This window comes from Eptatretus burgeri, chromosome 18 (assembly GCF_056783735.1).
Source record: "Eptatretus burgeri isolate ZD-2024b chromosome 18, Ebu_testis_v1, whole genome shotgun sequence".
Classification (NCBI taxonomy): Eukaryota; Metazoa; Chordata; class Myxini; order Myxiniformes; family Myxinidae; genus Eptatretus; species Eptatretus burgeri.
In genome coordinates, this window is record NC_140978.1 from 9,385,439 (window position 1) to 9,406,157 (window position 20,719).

Here is a 20,719-nt window from a genome sequence, read left to right on the forward strand (position 1 = left end):
AGTTTCTTCAGCTTCTTGGTGTTTTGTTAAATTCCTTAAGGACTCAAACCCAAGGAATGTGAACGTTGAGTGGACACCGGACATCAACTTGAGTTTCAAAAATAAAACTTGCATTGCTCCATATTGTGAGGCAAGGATCCAAACTCCAAACCGAGGTCTCACCAGAAACATGAAATGACAGATTGTAACTTTATCAAATTCCTTTCTCACAAATCAATAACAAATAAAAGTAAAATAATGTTTAAAATGCAAACATTGTGCAGGCTTGACAGCTTAGTGGTGTACGCGCACTCGCCTCTGAGCCCTCTAGCCTGGGTTCCAATCTCAACGCAGCTATAAACTGCCGCCTGGGTGTTTCACATGCAGGGCAAGGCATCAATGCATTCACCATCCCTCTGAAGGAGGTTAAGCCAGAAGCTCAGTCTTCCCTTCATCCCACGGTGCGTCCTCAAGGAGGAGGCAAGTTACAGCCAACACCCTGGGCAAATTTCAATTTCCTGCCACCTTCAGGGACGTCAGGCCTGGCCAGCCAGTTCATGAAAGACTTGGGCCAGAAACGTTCTTCGATACCACAAGGAAGTGGGAATAATTGGGGCCGTTAAAGGAAGTAGTAGTTGTAGTAGTAGTAGTTTTAATATGGAAATGGTGCTGCATGACAAAATTTACTTCCAAAAAAGTAGACACTTGATCGAAGGAAAAACACAATTCCACTTTAACTTTTTCTTGTTTAAAGATGTCTCAGCTCATAGTATTGCATATCAAAGAACGAATCATTGCAAATACTGTAATACGTTCTGTGTTGTCTTAGCAACCAACACACAGGCCCACTTCTTCATAACAACACAACGCCTTCATACGAGAATATATATATATATATTATACACACTAGTGTGGGCCTGTGCGTGCGTGCCCGTACGTTCAAAAAAATATATATATATATATATATATATATATATATATATATATATATATATATATATATATATATATTTGTGAAATCAAAGCAGTGTGTCCTGTCATTGGTTTGGTAAATAAATGGCCATAACTTGGGAACCACTTGTCCGATTAATATCAAACTTTGAAAAGGCACATCCACAGGTCCCCAGCAATATACCTGGCAAGTTTCAATTAGATCGGACCAGAGGTTGTCGAGAAACAGCAGTCACAGACATTGCTGGAATTAGAGATATATATATATATATATATATATATATATATATATATATATATATATATATATATATATATATATATATATATATATATGAGGCCCCGCGAGGAGGAGTGATGTAAGGGACACATCGGCCATTTTGGAGTTAATGCCATACAGCACTATTTTAACCATTCCCCTATCATCCGAGCCTATCATCATATCATTAAAAAAATGTCGCTTACATCACTCTTCCTCGCCGGGCCGCGTGTGTGTGTGTGTGTGTGTGTGTGTGTGTGTGTGTGTGTGTGTGTGTGTGTGTGTGTGTGTGTGTGTGTGTGTGTGTGTGTGTGTGTGTGTGTGTGTGTATGAGGCGCCGCGAGGAGGAGTGATGCAAGGGACACTTCTGCCATTTTGGAGTTAATGCCATATAGCACTATTTTAACCCTTACCCTATCATCCGAGCGTATCATCATCACATCATTAAAAAATGTCGCTTACATCACTCCTCCTCGTGATATATATATATATATATATATATATATATATATATATATATATATATATATATATATATATATATATATATATATATATATATATATATATATATATAGGTCCACCGGTCCAATGGCCAAACAAAATTGTCCAGCTCTTCTACCAATCACGTGACGAAGAGCCCAGTGGTGGACCCAAACATAACATGAGTGGATATAGGGGGTTAGGGTTGGTCACAAGAGACACCAGACACATGCGACAAAATAAATAATTGTCAGAATGAGCCAAAAGAAAATTACGTCAGAAAATCATGTTTGAAGGAGTAGGAAATGAAAGGCCAAAAGAAAACGACACAAAATAAGATTATGAAGAAAAAAAAATCCCCACAGATCAGAGTTAACAAAAGGAGGTGCAAAGTTGGCATGACTGACAGGAAAACGGGTCAGGGTTAGCTTTGAGATAGAAAGAGCCAATCAGCGATCAGATCTGGTTCCAATAAGGGGTAGATGGATCATGAGGCCGGCAAAGCAAAGCAAGGCAGTGGAAACAGGCCTCGATACCGAGCTACACAGCAATCTGAAACGGCTGACAGGCAGGCCATGATTGTAGGCCACATAAAGCCGTACCAGGCCACGGCAGGACGGCCCTTCCTGGGTATTTACAATCAGTACACCACTACAGCCCGGTGAAACGTCCGTCATCAGAAAGTCAGTACCCGCCTGCCCAAGCATGCGAGACGGGACGAAAGGAGCGCAAAACAGATCAGTCGGAGGCGACACGGCCAGAGAGGAATGATCGAGTGAGAGAACTGCAGACGGAGATGAAAGAGAGCACGCAATGCAAACGTGAGAGAAGAAGACGGCAAAAGGCAAGATGCGTGAATGAAACGAAAAAGACGCGCCTTTGAGAGATGCTTTAAGAGCCGATCGGCCCTACCTGTTTATCAATACAACAACACCACACAGCGGCAGATCGGCCTCGGCGCCTCAAATGGCGCCAAAGGATCCTGACGGCGAGAGAGAGACGGCTGCGCCGATTGGCTGAGCTGTCCATCGGCGCTGTGCGGGAACGACCAATTGCAAGCATCCTCTCAACTCCCTCGCGATGCTCTTCTGTCTGTGTATCCGTCCCTGGTTGTTTTGCCAGCACTCCTGATCGTTTTTTTTTCTTCACCTCCTCTATGATATTATTTCTCTCTTGCCTTGTCCTCTCCCTCCCCCTCATTATACTGTATATATGTCTCTCTCTCTCCCTCTTGCCTTGTCACGATTCTCAATGCCCCTCCGGATTTCTCCAAAACCATTTTACACTTTAGAATGCTCTTCCCAACAAGTATATATAAATTAAGGTGCATACAATACATATATATATATATATATATATATATATGTATATACTAAATATATATATATATATACAGTATATAAATATATATACTGTATATATAGACTGCATATATATACTGTATATATACAGTATACTGTATATATACAGTATAATATATATATATATATATATATATATATATATATATATTTCCACACAGTATATATGAAATGATACATCATTTTGATGTCAAAACAAGCTCAAATGAGCTAAGATCCTCGTCCTCTTAATGATGACGTCATAAAAACGAATTTTACGTCATTGTGATGTATCAGGTTTGCGATAAATTTTCTGTGCTAATTCCCGGCTTGATTCCCGTAAACAAAATTCAACCAGCTTGCCGAGTTTCAGAGATAATGGTATCGGCGATTTCCATTAGCGGCGATATTATGACGTCAACTTTTTTTCTTGGAAAAATTTCCAAAATCGGAGATGGTTACTGCCTGCGCGTGGGGTTTCTGCATATTCATGGCAAGTTTCACGAAGATCCGATGAAAACTCTGGGTTGTGAAACAAAAAATGTCACAAAATAGGAATGACGTCATAAAAATTGATATGACGCCATAGTGATGTATCATATGTGCGGTAATTCATCTCTGCTAATGATCTGTTCAATTCCCGCAAACAGAATTTAAAAAGCTTGCCGAGTTTTGGAGACAATTTTTAGGCGATTTCCATTAGCGGAGATATTTTGACGTCATAACTTTTTTTTCTCAGAGGAATTTTCAAAATCGGAGATGGTTACTGTCTGCGCAGGGTATGTCTACATATATATGCCAAGTTTCAGGAAGTTTCGATGAAAACTGCAGGCTGTGAAACAAAAAAGTCCACAAGAAGAAGATGAAGAACAACAACGTGGGTAAGACTTAGAGATCCTCCACGAGGATCTAAAAATACATTTACGTTTTACTAAATTTACTGGATGTCGAGGCGTGAACCTTTGCAGAACTGTCCCTCGTTACTGTTCTGGAACCTCCTTGGTTTGGAGGGCTCCCAGTACCCATGATGCAGTGCGCGGGCGCCATATTGGACACTGGTGGGCAAGCTAAACAAGCGAGAAAAGGTAACAAGACCAACAAGGAGGCCACATAATTCGTGTAACCTTCCATTGCAGTAAGTCAGAATAACGAGATAAACGTGATACGTTGTGGAGCTGCTGATGCTGTCGTTGCCAGGGGGTGAACACAACCAACATGGAAACGCGCACGGCATTATGGGACGGCTCTGAAAACCCTCTATAAAGGACTGTACCTCAGTGGATGGTTAGCCCAATGTGCGGACTTGAACTGGTTTGATAGTAGTTGTATTGATAAGGTGTCCCCACCCCTCTGGTAGGGCATTCCATTTGTTGACGCTTCTGACAGTGAAAGCTTTTTTGTACACAAGGGGGGGGGGGGCGTTGGTCCATTGGACCAAATTTTCATTGGTCTTCACGGCTTTGGACGTTTTTGCTCGTCTGATTACAAACAATAGGTTTCCCAGGCTGGAAGCCTTGGAACCCAAATAATAATAATAATAATTAGAGGTATTTCAGAGTCTTGGTCTTAAGGGTCTTCAAAGGTTGAAGGGGTCTCAGCAGTCTAAAGAGTCAAAAGGTACATTCCAATAGGACGTAATTAATAAATAGATGTACGTAACTAATAGACACAAAATGCATCTCACACACACACACACACACACACACACACACACACACACACACACACACACACACACACACACACACACACACACACACACACACACGCACACACACACACACACGCACCTCATCTGTTTTATTTGGAGTGGATGATCGAGGCTCCTGGCAGGAGCGACAGCAGAATGGAAGGGAACAAAATGGAGAGGGGTAACACCAACATCAGAGCGGAGATGAGAGCTGAGAGTGAGTGAGATCAGGGGGAGAGAAAGAAGGACACATGGGGGTAAACAAGCTGCACACAAGCTGAATTGATTTATTTATTTCGTATGCGGCCAGTGACTGCTTGGCTGCATAATTTTCTGGGGGCACAACAGTGCCGCCAATTCAATGCCCCCACTACCAGGACACTGGTACTCATTTTGCCAACCTCAGAAGGGTGGCAGGCTGAATCAACCCACCTGGTGTTAATTCAATGGTTTTAAGTGCAACAAACCAACCAACAACGAACAAACGAAAATCGTTGAGGGAAAGGAAGGGGGGATCACCATAACCTTGAAAAGGAGAGTACTTGTCAATGCTGTCATTTGTGGTAGAAGAGATCAGTATGAATGGGGGTAGTAGTGAACAGCTGTCTTGAAGCCCTGGAGTTGAAGAATGGGACTGAACAGACTGGGGAAGTCAGGTCGAGGGACAATTGAGTGGATGTGTGCAGTGATATTGGATTTTGGGAGTTTACTAAGAAGAGGATGACTGGCAGATTGTGTGCACCTTGGAGACACCTGAGTGGGTGGGGAACAAAGCATGGTCAGAGCAGACGGTGTAAGACCAGAAAGGAGGCGGTAGAAGACAGAGAGACCACTGGCAAAATGACACGTCCATAAACTCAGCTTCATCACATGATATTCCAAGAATCTTGAAGGCCTTCATTTCCACGGCCTCAAGCTGAGAATGATGTGAGGCAGGGGCACCAGCCCAGATGAGAGAGCAGTACTCCATCAAGCTATGGATGAAGACCTTGTAGGTGGATAGGAGTTTAGGTGTGCCAAGGAAAGACTTCGTATAAAGGAGGATGCCCAGTCGGCATCTAGCTTTGGAGGCCAACTTTGAAATCTGGTTTGCCCAATAAAGATCATGGCTGATAGTGAGACCCAGGAGTTTGAATGACTGAATCCTCAAGAGGATTGTTGAGAAAGTAGATGGGGGAGGGGGATAGGGTTACCAGACGGTCCTTTTGGAGAGAGATATTCATAGTGAGAGTGATATTTATCAGGATTGAAAGACATGTTCCAAGTGTTTGACCAGCTTGTGATTTTGTCAAGGGCTGAAGAGAGGGAAGAGGCTGCAGCCTGTCTGTCTGAAGGATGAGGATGTCACAGCAGAGGGTGGAGTCATCAGCAAATAAATATAGAAGATTTTCAAAAGAGTCGGAGAGATCATTGATGAGGATTATGAATAGGACTGCACTCAAAACACTGCCTGGGGCACTCCAGCCTTGACAGAGAGAGGAGATGAAAGGATTCCGTTGAGAGCAACATGTTGGCCATGAGTGGAGAAGTCAGGAATCCAAGAGTGCAGTTGTCTTTGGATGCAATAGACAGAGAGTTTGGAGAGCAAGGTGGGATGCCAGACACTATCAAAAGCTCAAGATATGTCCAGAGAGATAATTTCCATAGTGTAGGCTGACTTTTGGATGTTACTTCCGTTATGGACCACTTTACACCTATCTTTGTTGAATGGAAGCTGCATTTACGAGACGTGTGTGTGTGTGTGTGTGTGTGTGTGTGTGTGTGTGTGTGTGTGTGTGTGTGTGTGTGTGTGTGTGTGTGCGTGTGTGTGTGTGTGTGTGTGTGTGGGTGTGTGTGTGTGTGTGCGGGTGGGTGTGTGTGTGTGTGTGTGTGTGCAATTACTGTTATTGTAAAAATGAACCCCTAGCTTATGATACAGGGAACCCAAGTTCAAGTCTCATTTATGTATGTTAGTGTAGGGCTGATAGGATGGTCTGGACTCTGGAGCATTGGTTCCCAACCTTTTTGCTGTGACTCTCAATGAGCCACCAACAGCACCTCCTGACCCTCAGGCTTATGATAAAATTCAATATGTATACAAATATAAAAATACATACACATATACGAGAAACGTAATTATATTTATTTGATTATTATTTATTTTCATTAAAAAAAAATTATTTAGATTTAATAGAAATCTGACATTCAGGTTCAATGTTTTTTTTTTTTAATTCAATGTCTCGAAACACGCAAATGGACATTGAGCCACTGATAATGCTCATTTAATCACATGATAGCAAAACATTTATTTGAAGACGTGCAAATTGAAACAAAAAGATGTTTGAAAAAAACAACAGCAAAAGACATAAGACGTCCTTCGCAATTCAGTGGTTACGCTGATGCTGCATTTTCTCAGTCAGCTCAGTTATCCTCGGCTGAATATTGATGGTGAGGGCACATCACCGGTCATGCTGCAGGTCAAGACGATTTCTTGCTCTTGTCTTGATTATAACCACAAAGATAAGTAGTTGTAAAAGGAAGCAGAGTTTTCTCTGTCTCACAACTTACCCTGTGGCTGCTCCCAGATCTGTGATCAAGAAACTTGAGCAAATTTGTCGCAGCACTTGATTTTCCTGGAGATCGAGGAGTTCTTCCTGGAATCCATCAACATCATTCCCAACTTTATGGATATCCAAATCAATTGGATTTCTCACCCAGCTGTGCTTCTGAAGATGGACATTTTGGGGCAAGTATCGATCGATCTCCGTTTGAAGTTTTTCCAAGTGTTCTTGGAAGGTCTCAACCAGGTATTTGATCGCGTTTTCAAGAACGCTAGTTCAAGTCTCATATACGTTAGTTCAAGTGTCTGCTGCATTTTCAAGCAATTCATTCAGCCCAGGAAATGCTGCAATTTTTCTTTCCCTTTGACATATTTTCCTACCAAAGGGATAATTTCCTTTTGAATGAAGAGATCTTCTCACCAGCATCACTAATGGTCCGATTTTGCCCCTACATTTCAGTGTTCAACTGGTTCAAGTGCTGGAAAATGTCACTCAAGTAAGATGGGTTTTCTGCTGGGCTTCATCCTTGAAGCGGTCAGCCAACGAGTGACTTTTGTCTCTCAGAAAAAAAATTGTAATTTCCATTCTGAGCAACATAACACGTGAAAGGATTTTTTTCCATCAGAAAGCCAGCAGAATTCTGAGTGCGAGAGCATCCTGAGTTTGAGCCCCTGTCAGCCATTGAATTAACACCAGATCGGATCGACAGCCTGTCATCCTCCTGAGGTCGGCGAAATGAGTACCAGTGTTCTGGTAATAGAGGGCATCAGCGGCACAGTCGTGCCCTCAGCCAATGATGCAACCAGCGGCCTTGTCATGCATATGAAGGAAGAGGAGGAGTAGGAGGAGTGCTAGAGCAAGTGCTGGCGCTCCGATCCCATTTCTTCAAACAAAACACGAAACAGTCGATAATTTGGTGCCCTCGCCTTGATGAAGTTCACAATTTGGATAGCATTCTTCAGAACCAAGTGAAACTCTGGTTGAATCTCTTGTGTCGCCAAGTTCTCTCGATGCAAGAAGCAATGAATGACAACATCAGGATTGACCTCTTTCACTCGCGTACAAAATCCCACTCGACTTCAAATTATGGCTGGAGTCAATCAAATTTCAAGTCAATCGGATGAAAATTGAGGATTTTAGAAAAACCACCTTAGTTGTTGACCTTGGGCATATGTTGACCTTTTGGCCTATGTTGACCTTAAAAATAATTGGTGGTTGAAATCAGTGACCTGATCTGAAAATCCTCTTCAAATTTCAAGTCAAAGGGTTGAAAATTGAGGATTTTAAAAATACAACCTTCGTTGTTAACCTTGGACCTATGTTGATCTTTTCTCCATGTTGACCTCAAAAATATTTAGGTAGTTGAATTCAGTGACCTGATGTATAAATCCTCTTCAAATTTCAAGTCAATCGGATGAAAATTGAGGATTTTAGGAATACCACCTTTGTTGTTGACCTTTGGCTTATGTTGACCTTTTGATCTATGTTGCCATTAAAAATAATTAGTGGTTGAATTCAGTGAACTGATATGCAAATCTTGTTCCCATTTCTTGTCAATTGGATGAAAATGGAGGATTTTAGAAATTCGACAAAGTTGTTGACTGCTGCCTATACTGTGGAAACCCTCCAGAACTTGAGGTGTTGGAGCATCCTCCGTAGAGTATTGACCTTGCCCCTTCGGACTTTCATACTGTTTGGTCCACTCAAAGACGTTTTTAAGAGGCCGCCACAACAGTTGAGGCCGTCAGTACAAACAGCACAACAATCCATCCAGTGAAGGTTTTGCTGCTTTCAAAAAAAAAAAAACACACTGACCATTTTGGAAATGTCTTGAGCAGTTGTGGTGGAGCGAAGTGTCTCACAAAACAGGAATTCTTCAACAATGTTGTCATCTTGAGGAGGTTCAGTCATTCAAACTCCTGGGTCTCACTATCAGCCATGATCTTTCTTGGGCAAACCAGATTTCAAAGTTGGCCTCCAAAGCCAGCCGCCGACTGGGCATCCTCCATCATACAAAGTCCTTCCTTGGCACCTGAATTCCTATCCATCGACAAGGCCTTCATCCGCAGCTTAATGGAGTACTGCATTGCTCTCCCCTCCAGGTCCCATGAGGTAAAATTCCGTTACCATGCTAACTTGTGAACTAGTGATGGGATTTGACCAAACTTAGTAGAAGTATATATTATGATGCAAAGATAACCTGATTACAATTTGGCATCAAGAGGTCAAATTTTGACACGGTCTGGCACCCTGTCCTGCTCACCAAACTCTCTTTCTGTGGTATCCAAGGCCACCTCCACTCATGACTCACAGACTTCCTCTCCTGTCGCAGTCAACGTGTGGCCCGAAATGGAGTTCTTTCATCTCCCCTTCCTGTCCAGGCTGGAGTTCCTCAAGGTAGCATTCTGGGCGCTGTTCTTTTTCTGGTTTTCATCAATGATCTCTCCGACTCTCTGGAAAATCCTCAATATCTCTTTGCGGATGACTCCACCCTCTGCTGTATCATCGGTCATCCCTCAGACCGGCAAGCAGCAGCTTCTTCGCTCACTGCAGATCTGGGTAAAATCACAAACTGGTCCAACACGTGGAACATGTCTTTCAATCCGGACAAATGTCACACTCTCACTATGTCTCTCTGAAAGGACCGTTTAGAAACCCCCCCCCCCCCATCCACTTTCTCAACAATCCTCTGGAAGAAGTCTTTTCTTTCAAGCTTCTGGGTCTCACTATCTGCCATGACCTTTCCTGGGAAAGCCTCATTTCAAACCTCTCCTCCAAAGCGAGTTGCCGACTGGGAATCCTCCGTCGTGCAAAGTCCTTCCTCGGCCCACCTGAGCTCCTGACCACTTACAAAGATTTTGTCCGCAGCCTGATGGAGTACTGCTCTCCCCTCTGGGCTGGTGCTCCTGTCTCCCACCTTTCTCGGCTTCACACTGTAGAAACCAAGGCATTTCGGACCATTGGCATCTCCCACGATGAGGCTGAGTCTTTGGGCTTCTCACTCAATCACCGCAGGTTGGTCGGTGGTCTTTCTGTCTTCGACTGTCTCCTCTCCAGCCTTGCCCCCCCCCGCTCTCTCTGCGATTTGTCCCCACCACATTTCCGCAGAGCTCTCAAGGCCCGCCAACAACCCCCTTCTGGTAAAACTACCAAAATCACGAATCACTGCTCATCTTCACTCTTTCATTCTTCTTTTTCCCACCTTTGGAATAAACTCCCTCACTCTATTCATTCCCATTCTTCCCTCCAGGCCTTCAAAACAGCTGTTCACCACCACCTCTTATCATCCCCCATCCAAATCCTCGATCTTTTCTACCCCCGATAATCCTTCAAATTCCCTGCTTTCCTTCCTGAAAGTCCCTGTAAAGTCCATTTTGTATTCCCCATGTTCCCCGTCCCATCCCTCTCCCTCCCACAGATCTCCTAATGTCTCTGTTCCCCAATGTTTTGTTCTCCCCTCTCCCTCCCCTCCTGTCTCATGCCCCCCGCCTTGATGTGCGTTGTGTGTTCGCTCTCCCACGAGCCTCGACAAGGTATACAAAAAAAAAAAAAAGTCATCCGTCATGTCTGGTAAAAAATGTCATACTTGAGAACAGCTGAAGGATTGGAAGTTTAATCAATCTTTGTACAAGTATGTATAACGATGTAATAATGTGGGCGGGTGGCATATCGGTCGACGTGGCGACGTCAAATTATGTCTTGTAACTAAATGTTCGCCCTCGCTCGCAAAGTGAAAATCGGGGTTAAGCAATCAGTCGTGTACGGACATACGTACGTACGTGTCTGCATTTTGTTGAGTGCGAATATCAAAAAACGTTCAAAATTAGAATCATTGTAATCACTTCAGCCTTCATTGTGCTCAGTTGTTGAGAAGAAGAAGAAGAAGAAGAATAAGAATAAGAATAAGAATAAGAATAATAAGAATAAGAATAAGAATAAGAATAAGAATAAGAATAAGAATAAGAAGAAGAAGAAGCGGTCGAAGAGAAGAAGAATAAGAGAAGAAGAAGAATTATTATTTGGCGTTTTAACGATCTCCTGATTTACACTTCAGGGATCTGTTCTGACGTCTTTAACAGCTTGGTATTTATGAAAACACTGGAACGAGAATAAAAGCTGCTTTGTAAAGATTTATCAATGTACTCCATGGCAGACGATTTGTACACGTTTACCTCAGAAATGCATGTCGATGCAATTAAAATTTGCCGCCAGAAGGGTTGGCTCGCGCAAAGTTCCTCTCAAGATTGCGCGGGACAAGTCGTCTCTGAATATCATCGAGTTTTCAAACCGTTTCTCTCGCCTACCGACTGACCTCAATCGAACGAAAGTCGATTCATGCGTGAAGCCTCGTCACTGCGGTGTACTTTTACTGCCTGGCTGTTCGCGTCGTCCACGATGGAGATGCCAGAGGTCACCAATGCGGTAATGCTCGGTAAGCACACCATTGTGTACCGACACCCATCATGGACCGGCAGCGCTAATAAGTGGGATGACAGGATGGGCTAGACGAGGTACGCACGATCGCCTCGAAGCTGTCGAGCTGGGTTCGAATCCCGACGCAGCTACCAACTGTCATGCCGGTGTTTCACAGCAGGGTCATTCATCGATGTGTGCTGTCCCTCAAATGGATATTAAACGGTGCCCCACCCGACTGCTCGCATTCATTGGTGGACGTTAAAGATCGCATGACGTCCCTTACAAAGAGTACAGGGTGGCCACAATATCTTGTCACCCCTTGGAAAAATTGTGACGTTGTCTTTGTGTGCAGTGTTCATTTGTTTCCTTTTTTTCAGAACTAGTACGTGGCCGTAGTGCAACCCCCCCCCCCCAAATTTTTTTAAAAACAAACAAAAAAAACTTTCAAACAACCACACAGGCCATTCCTTCGCTCTCGTAAACGACGACTGGATTGGGCATTGTGTTTATCTATAAATGCGCATAAGAAATCGAGAAATTATTAGAATACAGTGTCATCAATATCTGGAAGTCCGTACGTTGTAACCCGTAATGGGGAACGTGGCTGAGGATATCTTCCCCAATGGCCACGTCTACGCAGCAACGTGTCCTGTGATTGGTAACTAAATGGAGCATCGGCCACGCCTACGCAGCAACGTGTCCTGTCATTGGTTGGTAAATAAATGGCCATAACTTGGGAAGCACTTGTCCGATTAATATCAAACCTTGAAAAGGCACATCCTCAGGTCCCCAGCAATATACCTGGCAAGTTTCAATTAGATCGGACCAGTGGTTGTCAAGAAACAGCGGTCACAGACACACACACACACACACACACACACACACACACACACACACACACACACACACACACACACACACACACACACACACACACACACACACACACACACACACACACACACACACACACACACACACACACACACACACACTGCTGGAATTATAGATAGATGAGTGACGTTAACCAGATTATGAGTGAACGTACCCCCTAAAAAAAAAAATCCAGGTTTTTAGCTCGCCTGGAACGTAATTATAGGGTGGCGCACCGTCCGTCCATCTGTTCGTCCACATATACTTATTTGCAACTTCTCTGAAACTACACATGCCATTTTGATGAAACTTGACCACAACATTCATCACCGTGCATGTACCAAAGTTTGTTCATGGCATTACAAAAAATCGGGCCCTGAGGGGATTTATGGGGTTTGCCCCCCAAAATAGGAATTTCCTTTCTTCCCAGAAACTACAAATGCAATTCTCATGAATCTTGACCACAACCTTCATCACCCGAGGTGTACCAAAGTTTGTCTACGGCATTAAAAAAATTGCAGTCTCAGGGGGTTTACGGGGAAGGGGTGGGGGTCACCCCCCCCCCAAATTTACTTCTCAGAAATGACACATACAATTCCAATGAAACTTGATTCTAACCTTCATCACACATGATGTACCAAAGTTTGTTCATGACATTAGAAAAATTGGGGTCTAAGATGGTGTAAGGGGTGTTGACCCCCAGAATAGGTATTTGCATTCTTCTCAGAAACTACACACACAATTCTGATGAAATTCGTCGAAAGCCTTCATCACCCATGATGTACCAAAGATTGTTCATGGAATTTAAATAGTTGGGATCTGGGGAGGTTATGGGGGGGGGGTGGGGGCTTGCCCCTCAAAAGAGGTATTTGCTTTCTTCTCAGAAACTACACGCACAATTTCAATGAAACTTGATGACAACCTTCATCACCCGTGACGTACCAAAGTTTGTTCACATCACAAAAGAAAAATCTGGGTCTTGGGGTTTTCGGGGGAGGAGAGGGTTTCCCCCAAAAGAGGTATTTGCTATCTTTTCAGAAACTACACACACAATTCCGATAAAACTTTACCACCACCTTCATCACCCGTGATGGACTAAAGTTTGTTCACGACGTTATAAAAATTGTGGTCAAAGGGGTTCTGCGGTGGGGTTTTCCCCCAAAATATGTAATTGCTTTCTTCTCTGAAACCACAAACACAATTTTGATGAAACTTGACCACAACCTTTATCACCCATGATGTACCAAAGTTTGTTCATGGCATTAAAAAAAATTCATTGGTATTTACTTTCTTCTCCGTTACATATTTTGTGGGTCATCCATGTCTATCAGTGGTTCCCTGCTTCTCTTATCCAGCTGCTGCCAGATGAGCACCCACAGGTATTGACCCTATGTTTAGATTGAGTGATGGAGCACAAAGAGATCCACTGGACACTTAAGACTTGTGTCATATGCTGTAAAATCTATAAAAATAGGACCACTTGACCTGTAGCTTATCTGAGCCCTGGCCTGATGTTGTAACCCAAATTTGGTAGCATTCTGACTGGTGGGTCAGGAGAGGAAGGTTGTTGAAGGAATTTACGTGATTTTCCCAAACATTTACGAAGTCCGCCATTTTGACACACTTCTGGTCATGTGATCAGCATGACCTCTGCAAATTAACATCATGACCCTGTCCTAATTTTGAACCCAAATTTGGTAGCATTCTGACTGGTGGATCTGGAGAAGAAGATTTTGAAGAAATTTACGCAGTCGGCCATTTTGACCGACATAAAATCATGTGACTGGAACATGCTTTGCAATTCCTGTTACCATTCAGGAGGGGAATGTTGCTGCCACATCTGATCTTATCGACCGTTTCGTTGGAGTGCTTGATTGAATGCTTAAGCCACTTGGTGAGCGCTCTCCAAGCTGCTTGGTTGTTCTTTTCGGGAAAAAGTACACGAGCTTTCAATCTCACATCGATTAGACGTACGTTTCCGCCTTTGTTTGGTCCCGCGGTGCTGTGCGCTGGGTGCCTCGGAAGGTGTCTCATCCACTGACAATGTGCAATTTTATTTTTACAGGACATCGCTTTGTTTAACCATTTTGTGCAATCTCCGATTGTTATCCACCTCTCACTTCGACATCGATACAGATTTTAATAAACAATAAGGTCCATACGACCAGGTGTTCGCCATGTTTGTTCTTGCTGTGGAGGCATAGAGTGTTGATTAACATTTTGTGTTCTGTGGCTTGATACATTTTTGAGTTTAATTTCACTAATTATTACCCACTTTAAATACTCTTTCAAAGAATTCTGTTTCAAGGTAAATCTTTGTGTTTGTCCTTTTTATTTACTTGATGCGTGTGTACATTTGCACGTGTGTATATACTATATATAGTAGTATATACACTGAAGTACATAAAGTGGATTTTCACCCTGGAGTACATAAACTGTATTACTCCAATAACACTTGGCACCGGTGTGTGTGTGTGTGTGTGTGTGTGTGTGTGTGTGTGTGTGTGTGTGTGTGTGTGTGTGTGTGTGTGTGTGTGTGTTATTGGTCATTGGTCGTTGGTTGTTATCTCCACATACAGGTTTCAGAGTGGAACGGAGCCCTCCCAGGTCTCAAAGTATCCACCTCCGTATGCGTGTGTGCGTGTGTGTGTTGTTGGTTGTTATCTCCATATAGGGGTTTCAGAAAGTGGAATGGAGCCCTCGCAGGTCTCAAAGTATCCACCTTTGGCATTCTTCAGCTTCCAGGATCTTTTCACTTCATTCTTGAGGTCTTGGTATTTGGCATGCCTGATGTGGGCTTAATGATTAGGGTGGTGGGCTTGGGATCCTCTGATCCTGAGTTCAAATCCCACATGGCTGTTGAATTAATACCAGGTGGGGTTGGCTCTGCCTGTTATCCTTCCGAGGTCGGCAAAATGAGTGCCAGCTTGCTGGTATCCTCTGTTGGTGTGGTGACCTGTCTCGGATTGTGCCCAATAGCCAAGGAGACTGCTTAGGCAGCACCAATGCTCTGCACATAGTATGGTCTCAATGGATGGATGGATGGATGGTATTTGGTCATTTTCTTGATTTCTGCATTGTTTAGTCCAAAATCACTGGTATTAACACCTCACTTAGCAATGACTACTTCTCTCTTTTTTTGTACCAAAGTATGATATCTGGTCGCAATGCTTTGTTTTTGATGTTCACGCTCGATGGGATCATTAGGTCTTACGTGAGCAGTATTTCCATGTTTTTAATCCATGCTTTTGGTTAATGTTCCCACAAATTTTCTGGAACTTGGATATCGAAGTTTTTGCAGATGTGCCTGTGATTAACATGACAAACTCTGTTGTGTGATTGTGTGTACAGCTATTCTGAGATGAGTTTTTTAAAAAATTTTGTGTTCGGTCATTAAGCATAACATGTCACTCTCTTTGCTAATGCCACGTCCACCCCTCGCCTTTCTCTTTTCTTTTTTTTTTCCTCCTCCCCCTCCACTCTCTCTGTCTGTCCCCTCCTCGCCCCCCCCCTCCAAATATAATGCAGCACTCTCCTCCGACACCACTGTATCTGTCTCTGTATCTGTCTCTCTCACTCTCTCTCTCTCTCACACCCCTCCCTCCCACAGTGTATAACATCTCATGAGGCGTTGCTCTCCCCACCTCCACCCCCTTCCTCGCTATTCTCCCCTTCCTAGCTTCCCCTTCTTCACCCACTCCCTCACTTCCCCTCTCTCCTCTCCCTGCCCCTCTGTCCTCTCTGCCTCTCCTCCCCCATCTCTCCCTCTCTCTCTTTCTCCATCTCCCTCCCCTTCACACCCCGTCAGCGAGGTGACGGGTTGTATTTGCTCGTGTGTTATAAAGTAAAAGAGTACTGCAAATAAGGTGTAACAAGACATTGTGGTCACCCTGGAAGTCAGCACCATGAACAAATTGAAAATTTCAGCCCTAACTACTGTTGGGAGTGGGATGGTAAACCACCCAGCATGACCCCAGGCCAATAAACTGCTTCTGTGGAGCCAACGCTTTGTAACACAGAGTATGGTACATCAGTCAGTCATAATGTGGTGTATATCTATTGTTACCTCCATCACCGAAGATAGACAGACAGGGGTGAAAACATGACCTCTTTCCGTCTCTCTGTGTTTGCTGCTGGTGAAAATCGAAGAATTTTCAAATAAGTATCAAAAGTATCCGCAAGTATCATACTTTTCAAGTAAGCATCAAAAGGGTGAGTCAAAAAGTATCTGCAATATCTTTTTATTTAAATAACATAACTACAATTGAGCATGTACAAGAGCATGATTTTTCCACATTTTCAACACACTTACTCCATTGGTTCACAAGCTTCTGTATGCCCTCAGAAAGAAATGATTTTGGCTAAGTGACGAGCCACACATGAACTGCTTCTTTCACTTGTTGGTCACTGGCAAAGTGGTGGCATCTTAAAAGCGTCTTTGAGTGGACCAAACAGTTGAAATCCGAAGGGGCCAGGTCAGTACTATACGGAGGATGCTCCAACACCTCAAAGTTCAATTTCTGGAGGGTTTCCACAGTATGGACAGCAGTGTGTGGATGGCCATTGTCATGCAACAATGCAACACCTTTTGACAGTAGCCCTCAGCATTTCCATTGAATAGCTGGCTTCAACTGGTCCCGGATCATTTCACAATAACGGACATTGTTTAACGTTGTGCCCCCCTCTTGATAGTGTTCCAAAATTGGGCCTCGTGAGTCCCAGAAAATTGTGAACATCACTCTTCTGGCCGATGGTTGACTTTTGAACTTCTTTTTGACTGGTGATGTCGGATGTTTCCACTCCATACTCTGGCGTTTGGTCTCTGGCTCGTAATGGTGGATCCACGTCTCGTCTCCAGTGACAATGCGTCTTAAAAAGCATTTCCTTCATGACGAACGTGGTTCAATAGGCTTTGGCAGATTGTCACACGGTTGTGCTTGTGCTCTTCTGTGAATTGTTTTGGAAGCCATTTTGCAGAAACTTTATGAAAGCCAAGTCAGTTGTTGATGATTTCATGTGCAGAACCATGGCTGATGTTCAGATGTTGTGCCACTTTGTCAATCGTCCAGAATCATGGCGTGGACTCGTTCATTGTTGTCTTCTGTTATGGACGTGGATGGGCGTCCAGATCGTTCATCATCAGTGACACTTGTGCGACCGTTTTTGAACATGGTAATCCATACACACTCCCCTGTGGTAAAGCATTGTTCCCATATTGCGCTGAAAGTCTGCGATGGATTTCTGCCCATGGTACACATTCAGCCCACAAAAATTGCATCACTGCACGCTGCTCTTATTTGGTGCAAACAGACAGCAGAGCGGTCATGTTAACTCCCTTACAACGACACAACTATGGACTGCTCAAGGTTGAAACTGCTTCACAATAGTGCAGACAGTTCGTGCATGTAGGTCAGGTCAGGTATGGGAGCATGTGCCAGAACAGCGCGTCGCTGCGTCCACTTTCCGCCGGTACTCCAGGGGCCTCCGTCTGGCCATCCCCCAGGCAGATGCCAGGCCCATCCCCATCTCCTTGAGATGATGGTCAACCTGCTGCAACCATGAGGCACGTGGTCGGCCCACTGGCCTCCTCCACTCATGAGACTCCCTCGCTGAGAGAATCTGGTGAGCAGGATCAGCGTCAGGAAAGCGAGCCACATGTCCATACAGCCGCAGCTGACGCTCACGGACTATGCAGGTAACAAATCTCATCCGAGTCTCTCTCAGCAACCGCTCGTTGGACACAAAATCCGACCAGCAATAGCCAAGGATTCTCCGAAGAGACCTGGTACCAAAGGAATTAAGTCTCCGTCTCAGATCCTTGGTCAAAGTCCAAGTCTCGCACCCATAGAGCAAGACTGGAAGTACCAAGGACCTGAAGACTCGGACTTTCGTCCTCCCGCACAGGTACCGGCAGCGCCACACCCCATGATCCAGTGAATCCATGACTCCCCAGGCCCGGCCCAGACGTCTATTGACCTCCGGCTCACAACCTGCGGAGACATGAATATCACTGCCAAGGTAAGTGAATCTATCCACGACCTCAACATCCTCACCACAAACAGACACAGACAGGACAGCAGCATCCAAGATGTCACCGAAAGCCTGGATCTTTGTTTTGACCCAAGAAATCCGTAATCCCAACGGCTCCGACTCCTCATTCAGCACCTCGAGGGCCCCCAAGAGGATGTCTAAAGTCTCCGCAAAGATGACTGCATCATCTGCAAAATCAAGGTCCGAGATCTTGACATTGCCAAACGATGCACCGCAGCAGATCTCTCCGACATCCTCCCAAAAATCCAGTCCCATACAAGTGCTGAAAAGTGTGGGGCAAGTACACATCCCTGACGAACTCCAGTAACAACTGGAAATAAGTCAGAGGCGGTACCACCACACTTCACAGCACTCTCAGTACCAGAGTAGAGTTCAGACATCAGATCGATCAGTTTCGGTGGCACCCCACGAAGAACAAGAATCCTCCAGAGGACATCCCTATTCACTGAATCGAACGCTTTACAGAGATCAACATAGGCTGCAAGCAGCCCCTGCCGAAACTCTCGTCTGCGTTCAGTGAGGACACGAAGAGCAAGGATACGGTCAATCGTTGACCTCTTTGGTGTAAAGCCTGACTGCTCTGGACGCTGGTGCTCAAGCAGATGGTGGCGAACCCTATCAAGAATTATCCGAGCAAAGACCTTGCCCGGCACTGAGAGCAGCGTCACCCCTCGGTAGTTGTTGCAGTCTTGGCGATCACCCTTCCCTTTCCAGAGAGGGACAACAAGGCCCCTCTTCCAGTCAGTTGGGATGATGCCTGTGTTCCAGGCAGAGCACAAAACTGCATGCAACGACGCGAGTGCAGCATTTCCACCAGACTGGAGAAGTTCAGCATGGATGCCACAGATCCCTGGAGCTTTGCCCCGTTTCAACTGGTTCACCGCAGCCCGTGTTTCCACAAGCGATGGTGGACCACAGTTGATTCGAGGGTCAGCAACAGGGATTGTAACACCCTTGACGTCCAACTCGACAGCTGGGGGATCAGCCTGGTACAACCGCTCAAAGTAACCGGCCCAGCGAGCCTTCACTTCAGACTCCTCTGTCAAGAGCCTACCACTCTCTGCTCGAACTGCAGTGCTCCGAGGGATGGGCTTGGATGAACGTAATGCGCGAATTCCCCTGTAAGCGGGACGAGAATCACCTGTCCACAGGTGATGCTCTACCTCCTCACAGATTCCTCGCACATAGGCCTCCTTGTCCACCCTCAGTGCACGTACAGTTTTACGCCTCAGCTCCCTGAACAGCTCAGCTCTGCCATTCAGCCTGGCCCTGCGACTCTGGTCAATGGTATCCAGTGTCCCTTGAGAGACAAAATTCTTCTTTGCCCTGCGGTGAACTCCAAGGCATCCACCGGCAACATCAAGGACGGTGGTCTTGAAGGTGCTCCACAACTCTTCAGACCCCCAAAGCACCCAGACCCCCCAAGTGTCCACTCAGCCTGTTCGCAAACTCCTCAGCTACTCTCTCATCCCTGAGCTTGGCAACATCCAGCCTAGGCTGGGATGGTACCATTCTCCAGGATTTAAGGTGCAGCTTTAGAGTTGCTACAACAAGCCTGTGGTCAGTATTGAGGAACTGAGCACTCCGGTAGACCCTGCAGTTCTGGATCATCCTCCAACGACCGTCAATGAGGACATGGTCAATCTCCTTTGCCACACCGCCAGCGTTGGAATACCAAGTCCAGCGATGAGCTTGCGGGCGCTGAAACCATGAACCAGCCCCCCTAAGTCCATGACTTCTTGCAAAGTCAAGGAACTTAGTGCTATTCTGGTTCATAGTTCCTGACCCATGGGGACCAACACACACCTCATAACCATCCCTATCAGTTCCAGTCGATGCATTGAAATCCCCCAAGACTAGAAGTGTATCTCGTCTGGGGCACTGATCAACCACAGACTCGAGTGTGGCGTAGAATGCATCCTTCACGGTAAGATCACTCGCCTCAGTCGGAGCATAAATAGAGACCAGGGAAATGACACCTAAGGAGTGACGAATCCTTAATCTCATAATACGCTCGTTGACCGGTGTTACCTCAATTATCATTGGGGTCAGCTTATTGGACACAGCTACAGCAACTCCTTGGGTATGGTAACCATCAGAGCGACCAGACCAATAGTAGGTGTAACCACCCACCATT

The 20,719-nt window shown here is 44.9% G+C and overlaps 2 protein-coding genes across 3 annotated transcripts in view; one reads left to right on the plus strand and one right to left on the minus strand.

Moving 5' to 3' along the window:
* LOC147008555 (sister chromatid cohesion protein PDS5 homolog B-like) overlaps positions 1-2,717 on the minus strand; it is a 162,058-nt gene extending 159,341 nt beyond the window's left edge. The window contains exon 1 of one of the 2 annotated variants that reach the window (XM_085864114.1): positions 2,585-2,717. The gene's annotated coding sequence lies outside the window, so the exon portion shown is untranslated. Of the gene's footprint in view, positions 1-2,274; positions 2,298-2,584 lie in introns of those variants that run through there. The other variant, XM_085864116.1, reaches the window with a different exon arrangement.
* An 8,742-nt stretch (positions 2,718-11,459) lies between these two features.
* The window catches only part of N4BP2 (NEDD4 binding protein 2), a 96,151-nt gene continuing 86,891 nt past the window's right edge, over positions 11,460-20,719 (plus strand). Inside the window, exon 1 of the mRNA XM_085864110.1 lies at positions 11,460-11,674. Within this exon, the coding sequence (XP_085720236.1) occupies positions 11,578-11,674 (97 nt within the window). The 5' untranslated portion in view covers positions 11,460-11,577. The remainder of the gene's footprint in view (positions 11,675-20,719) is intronic.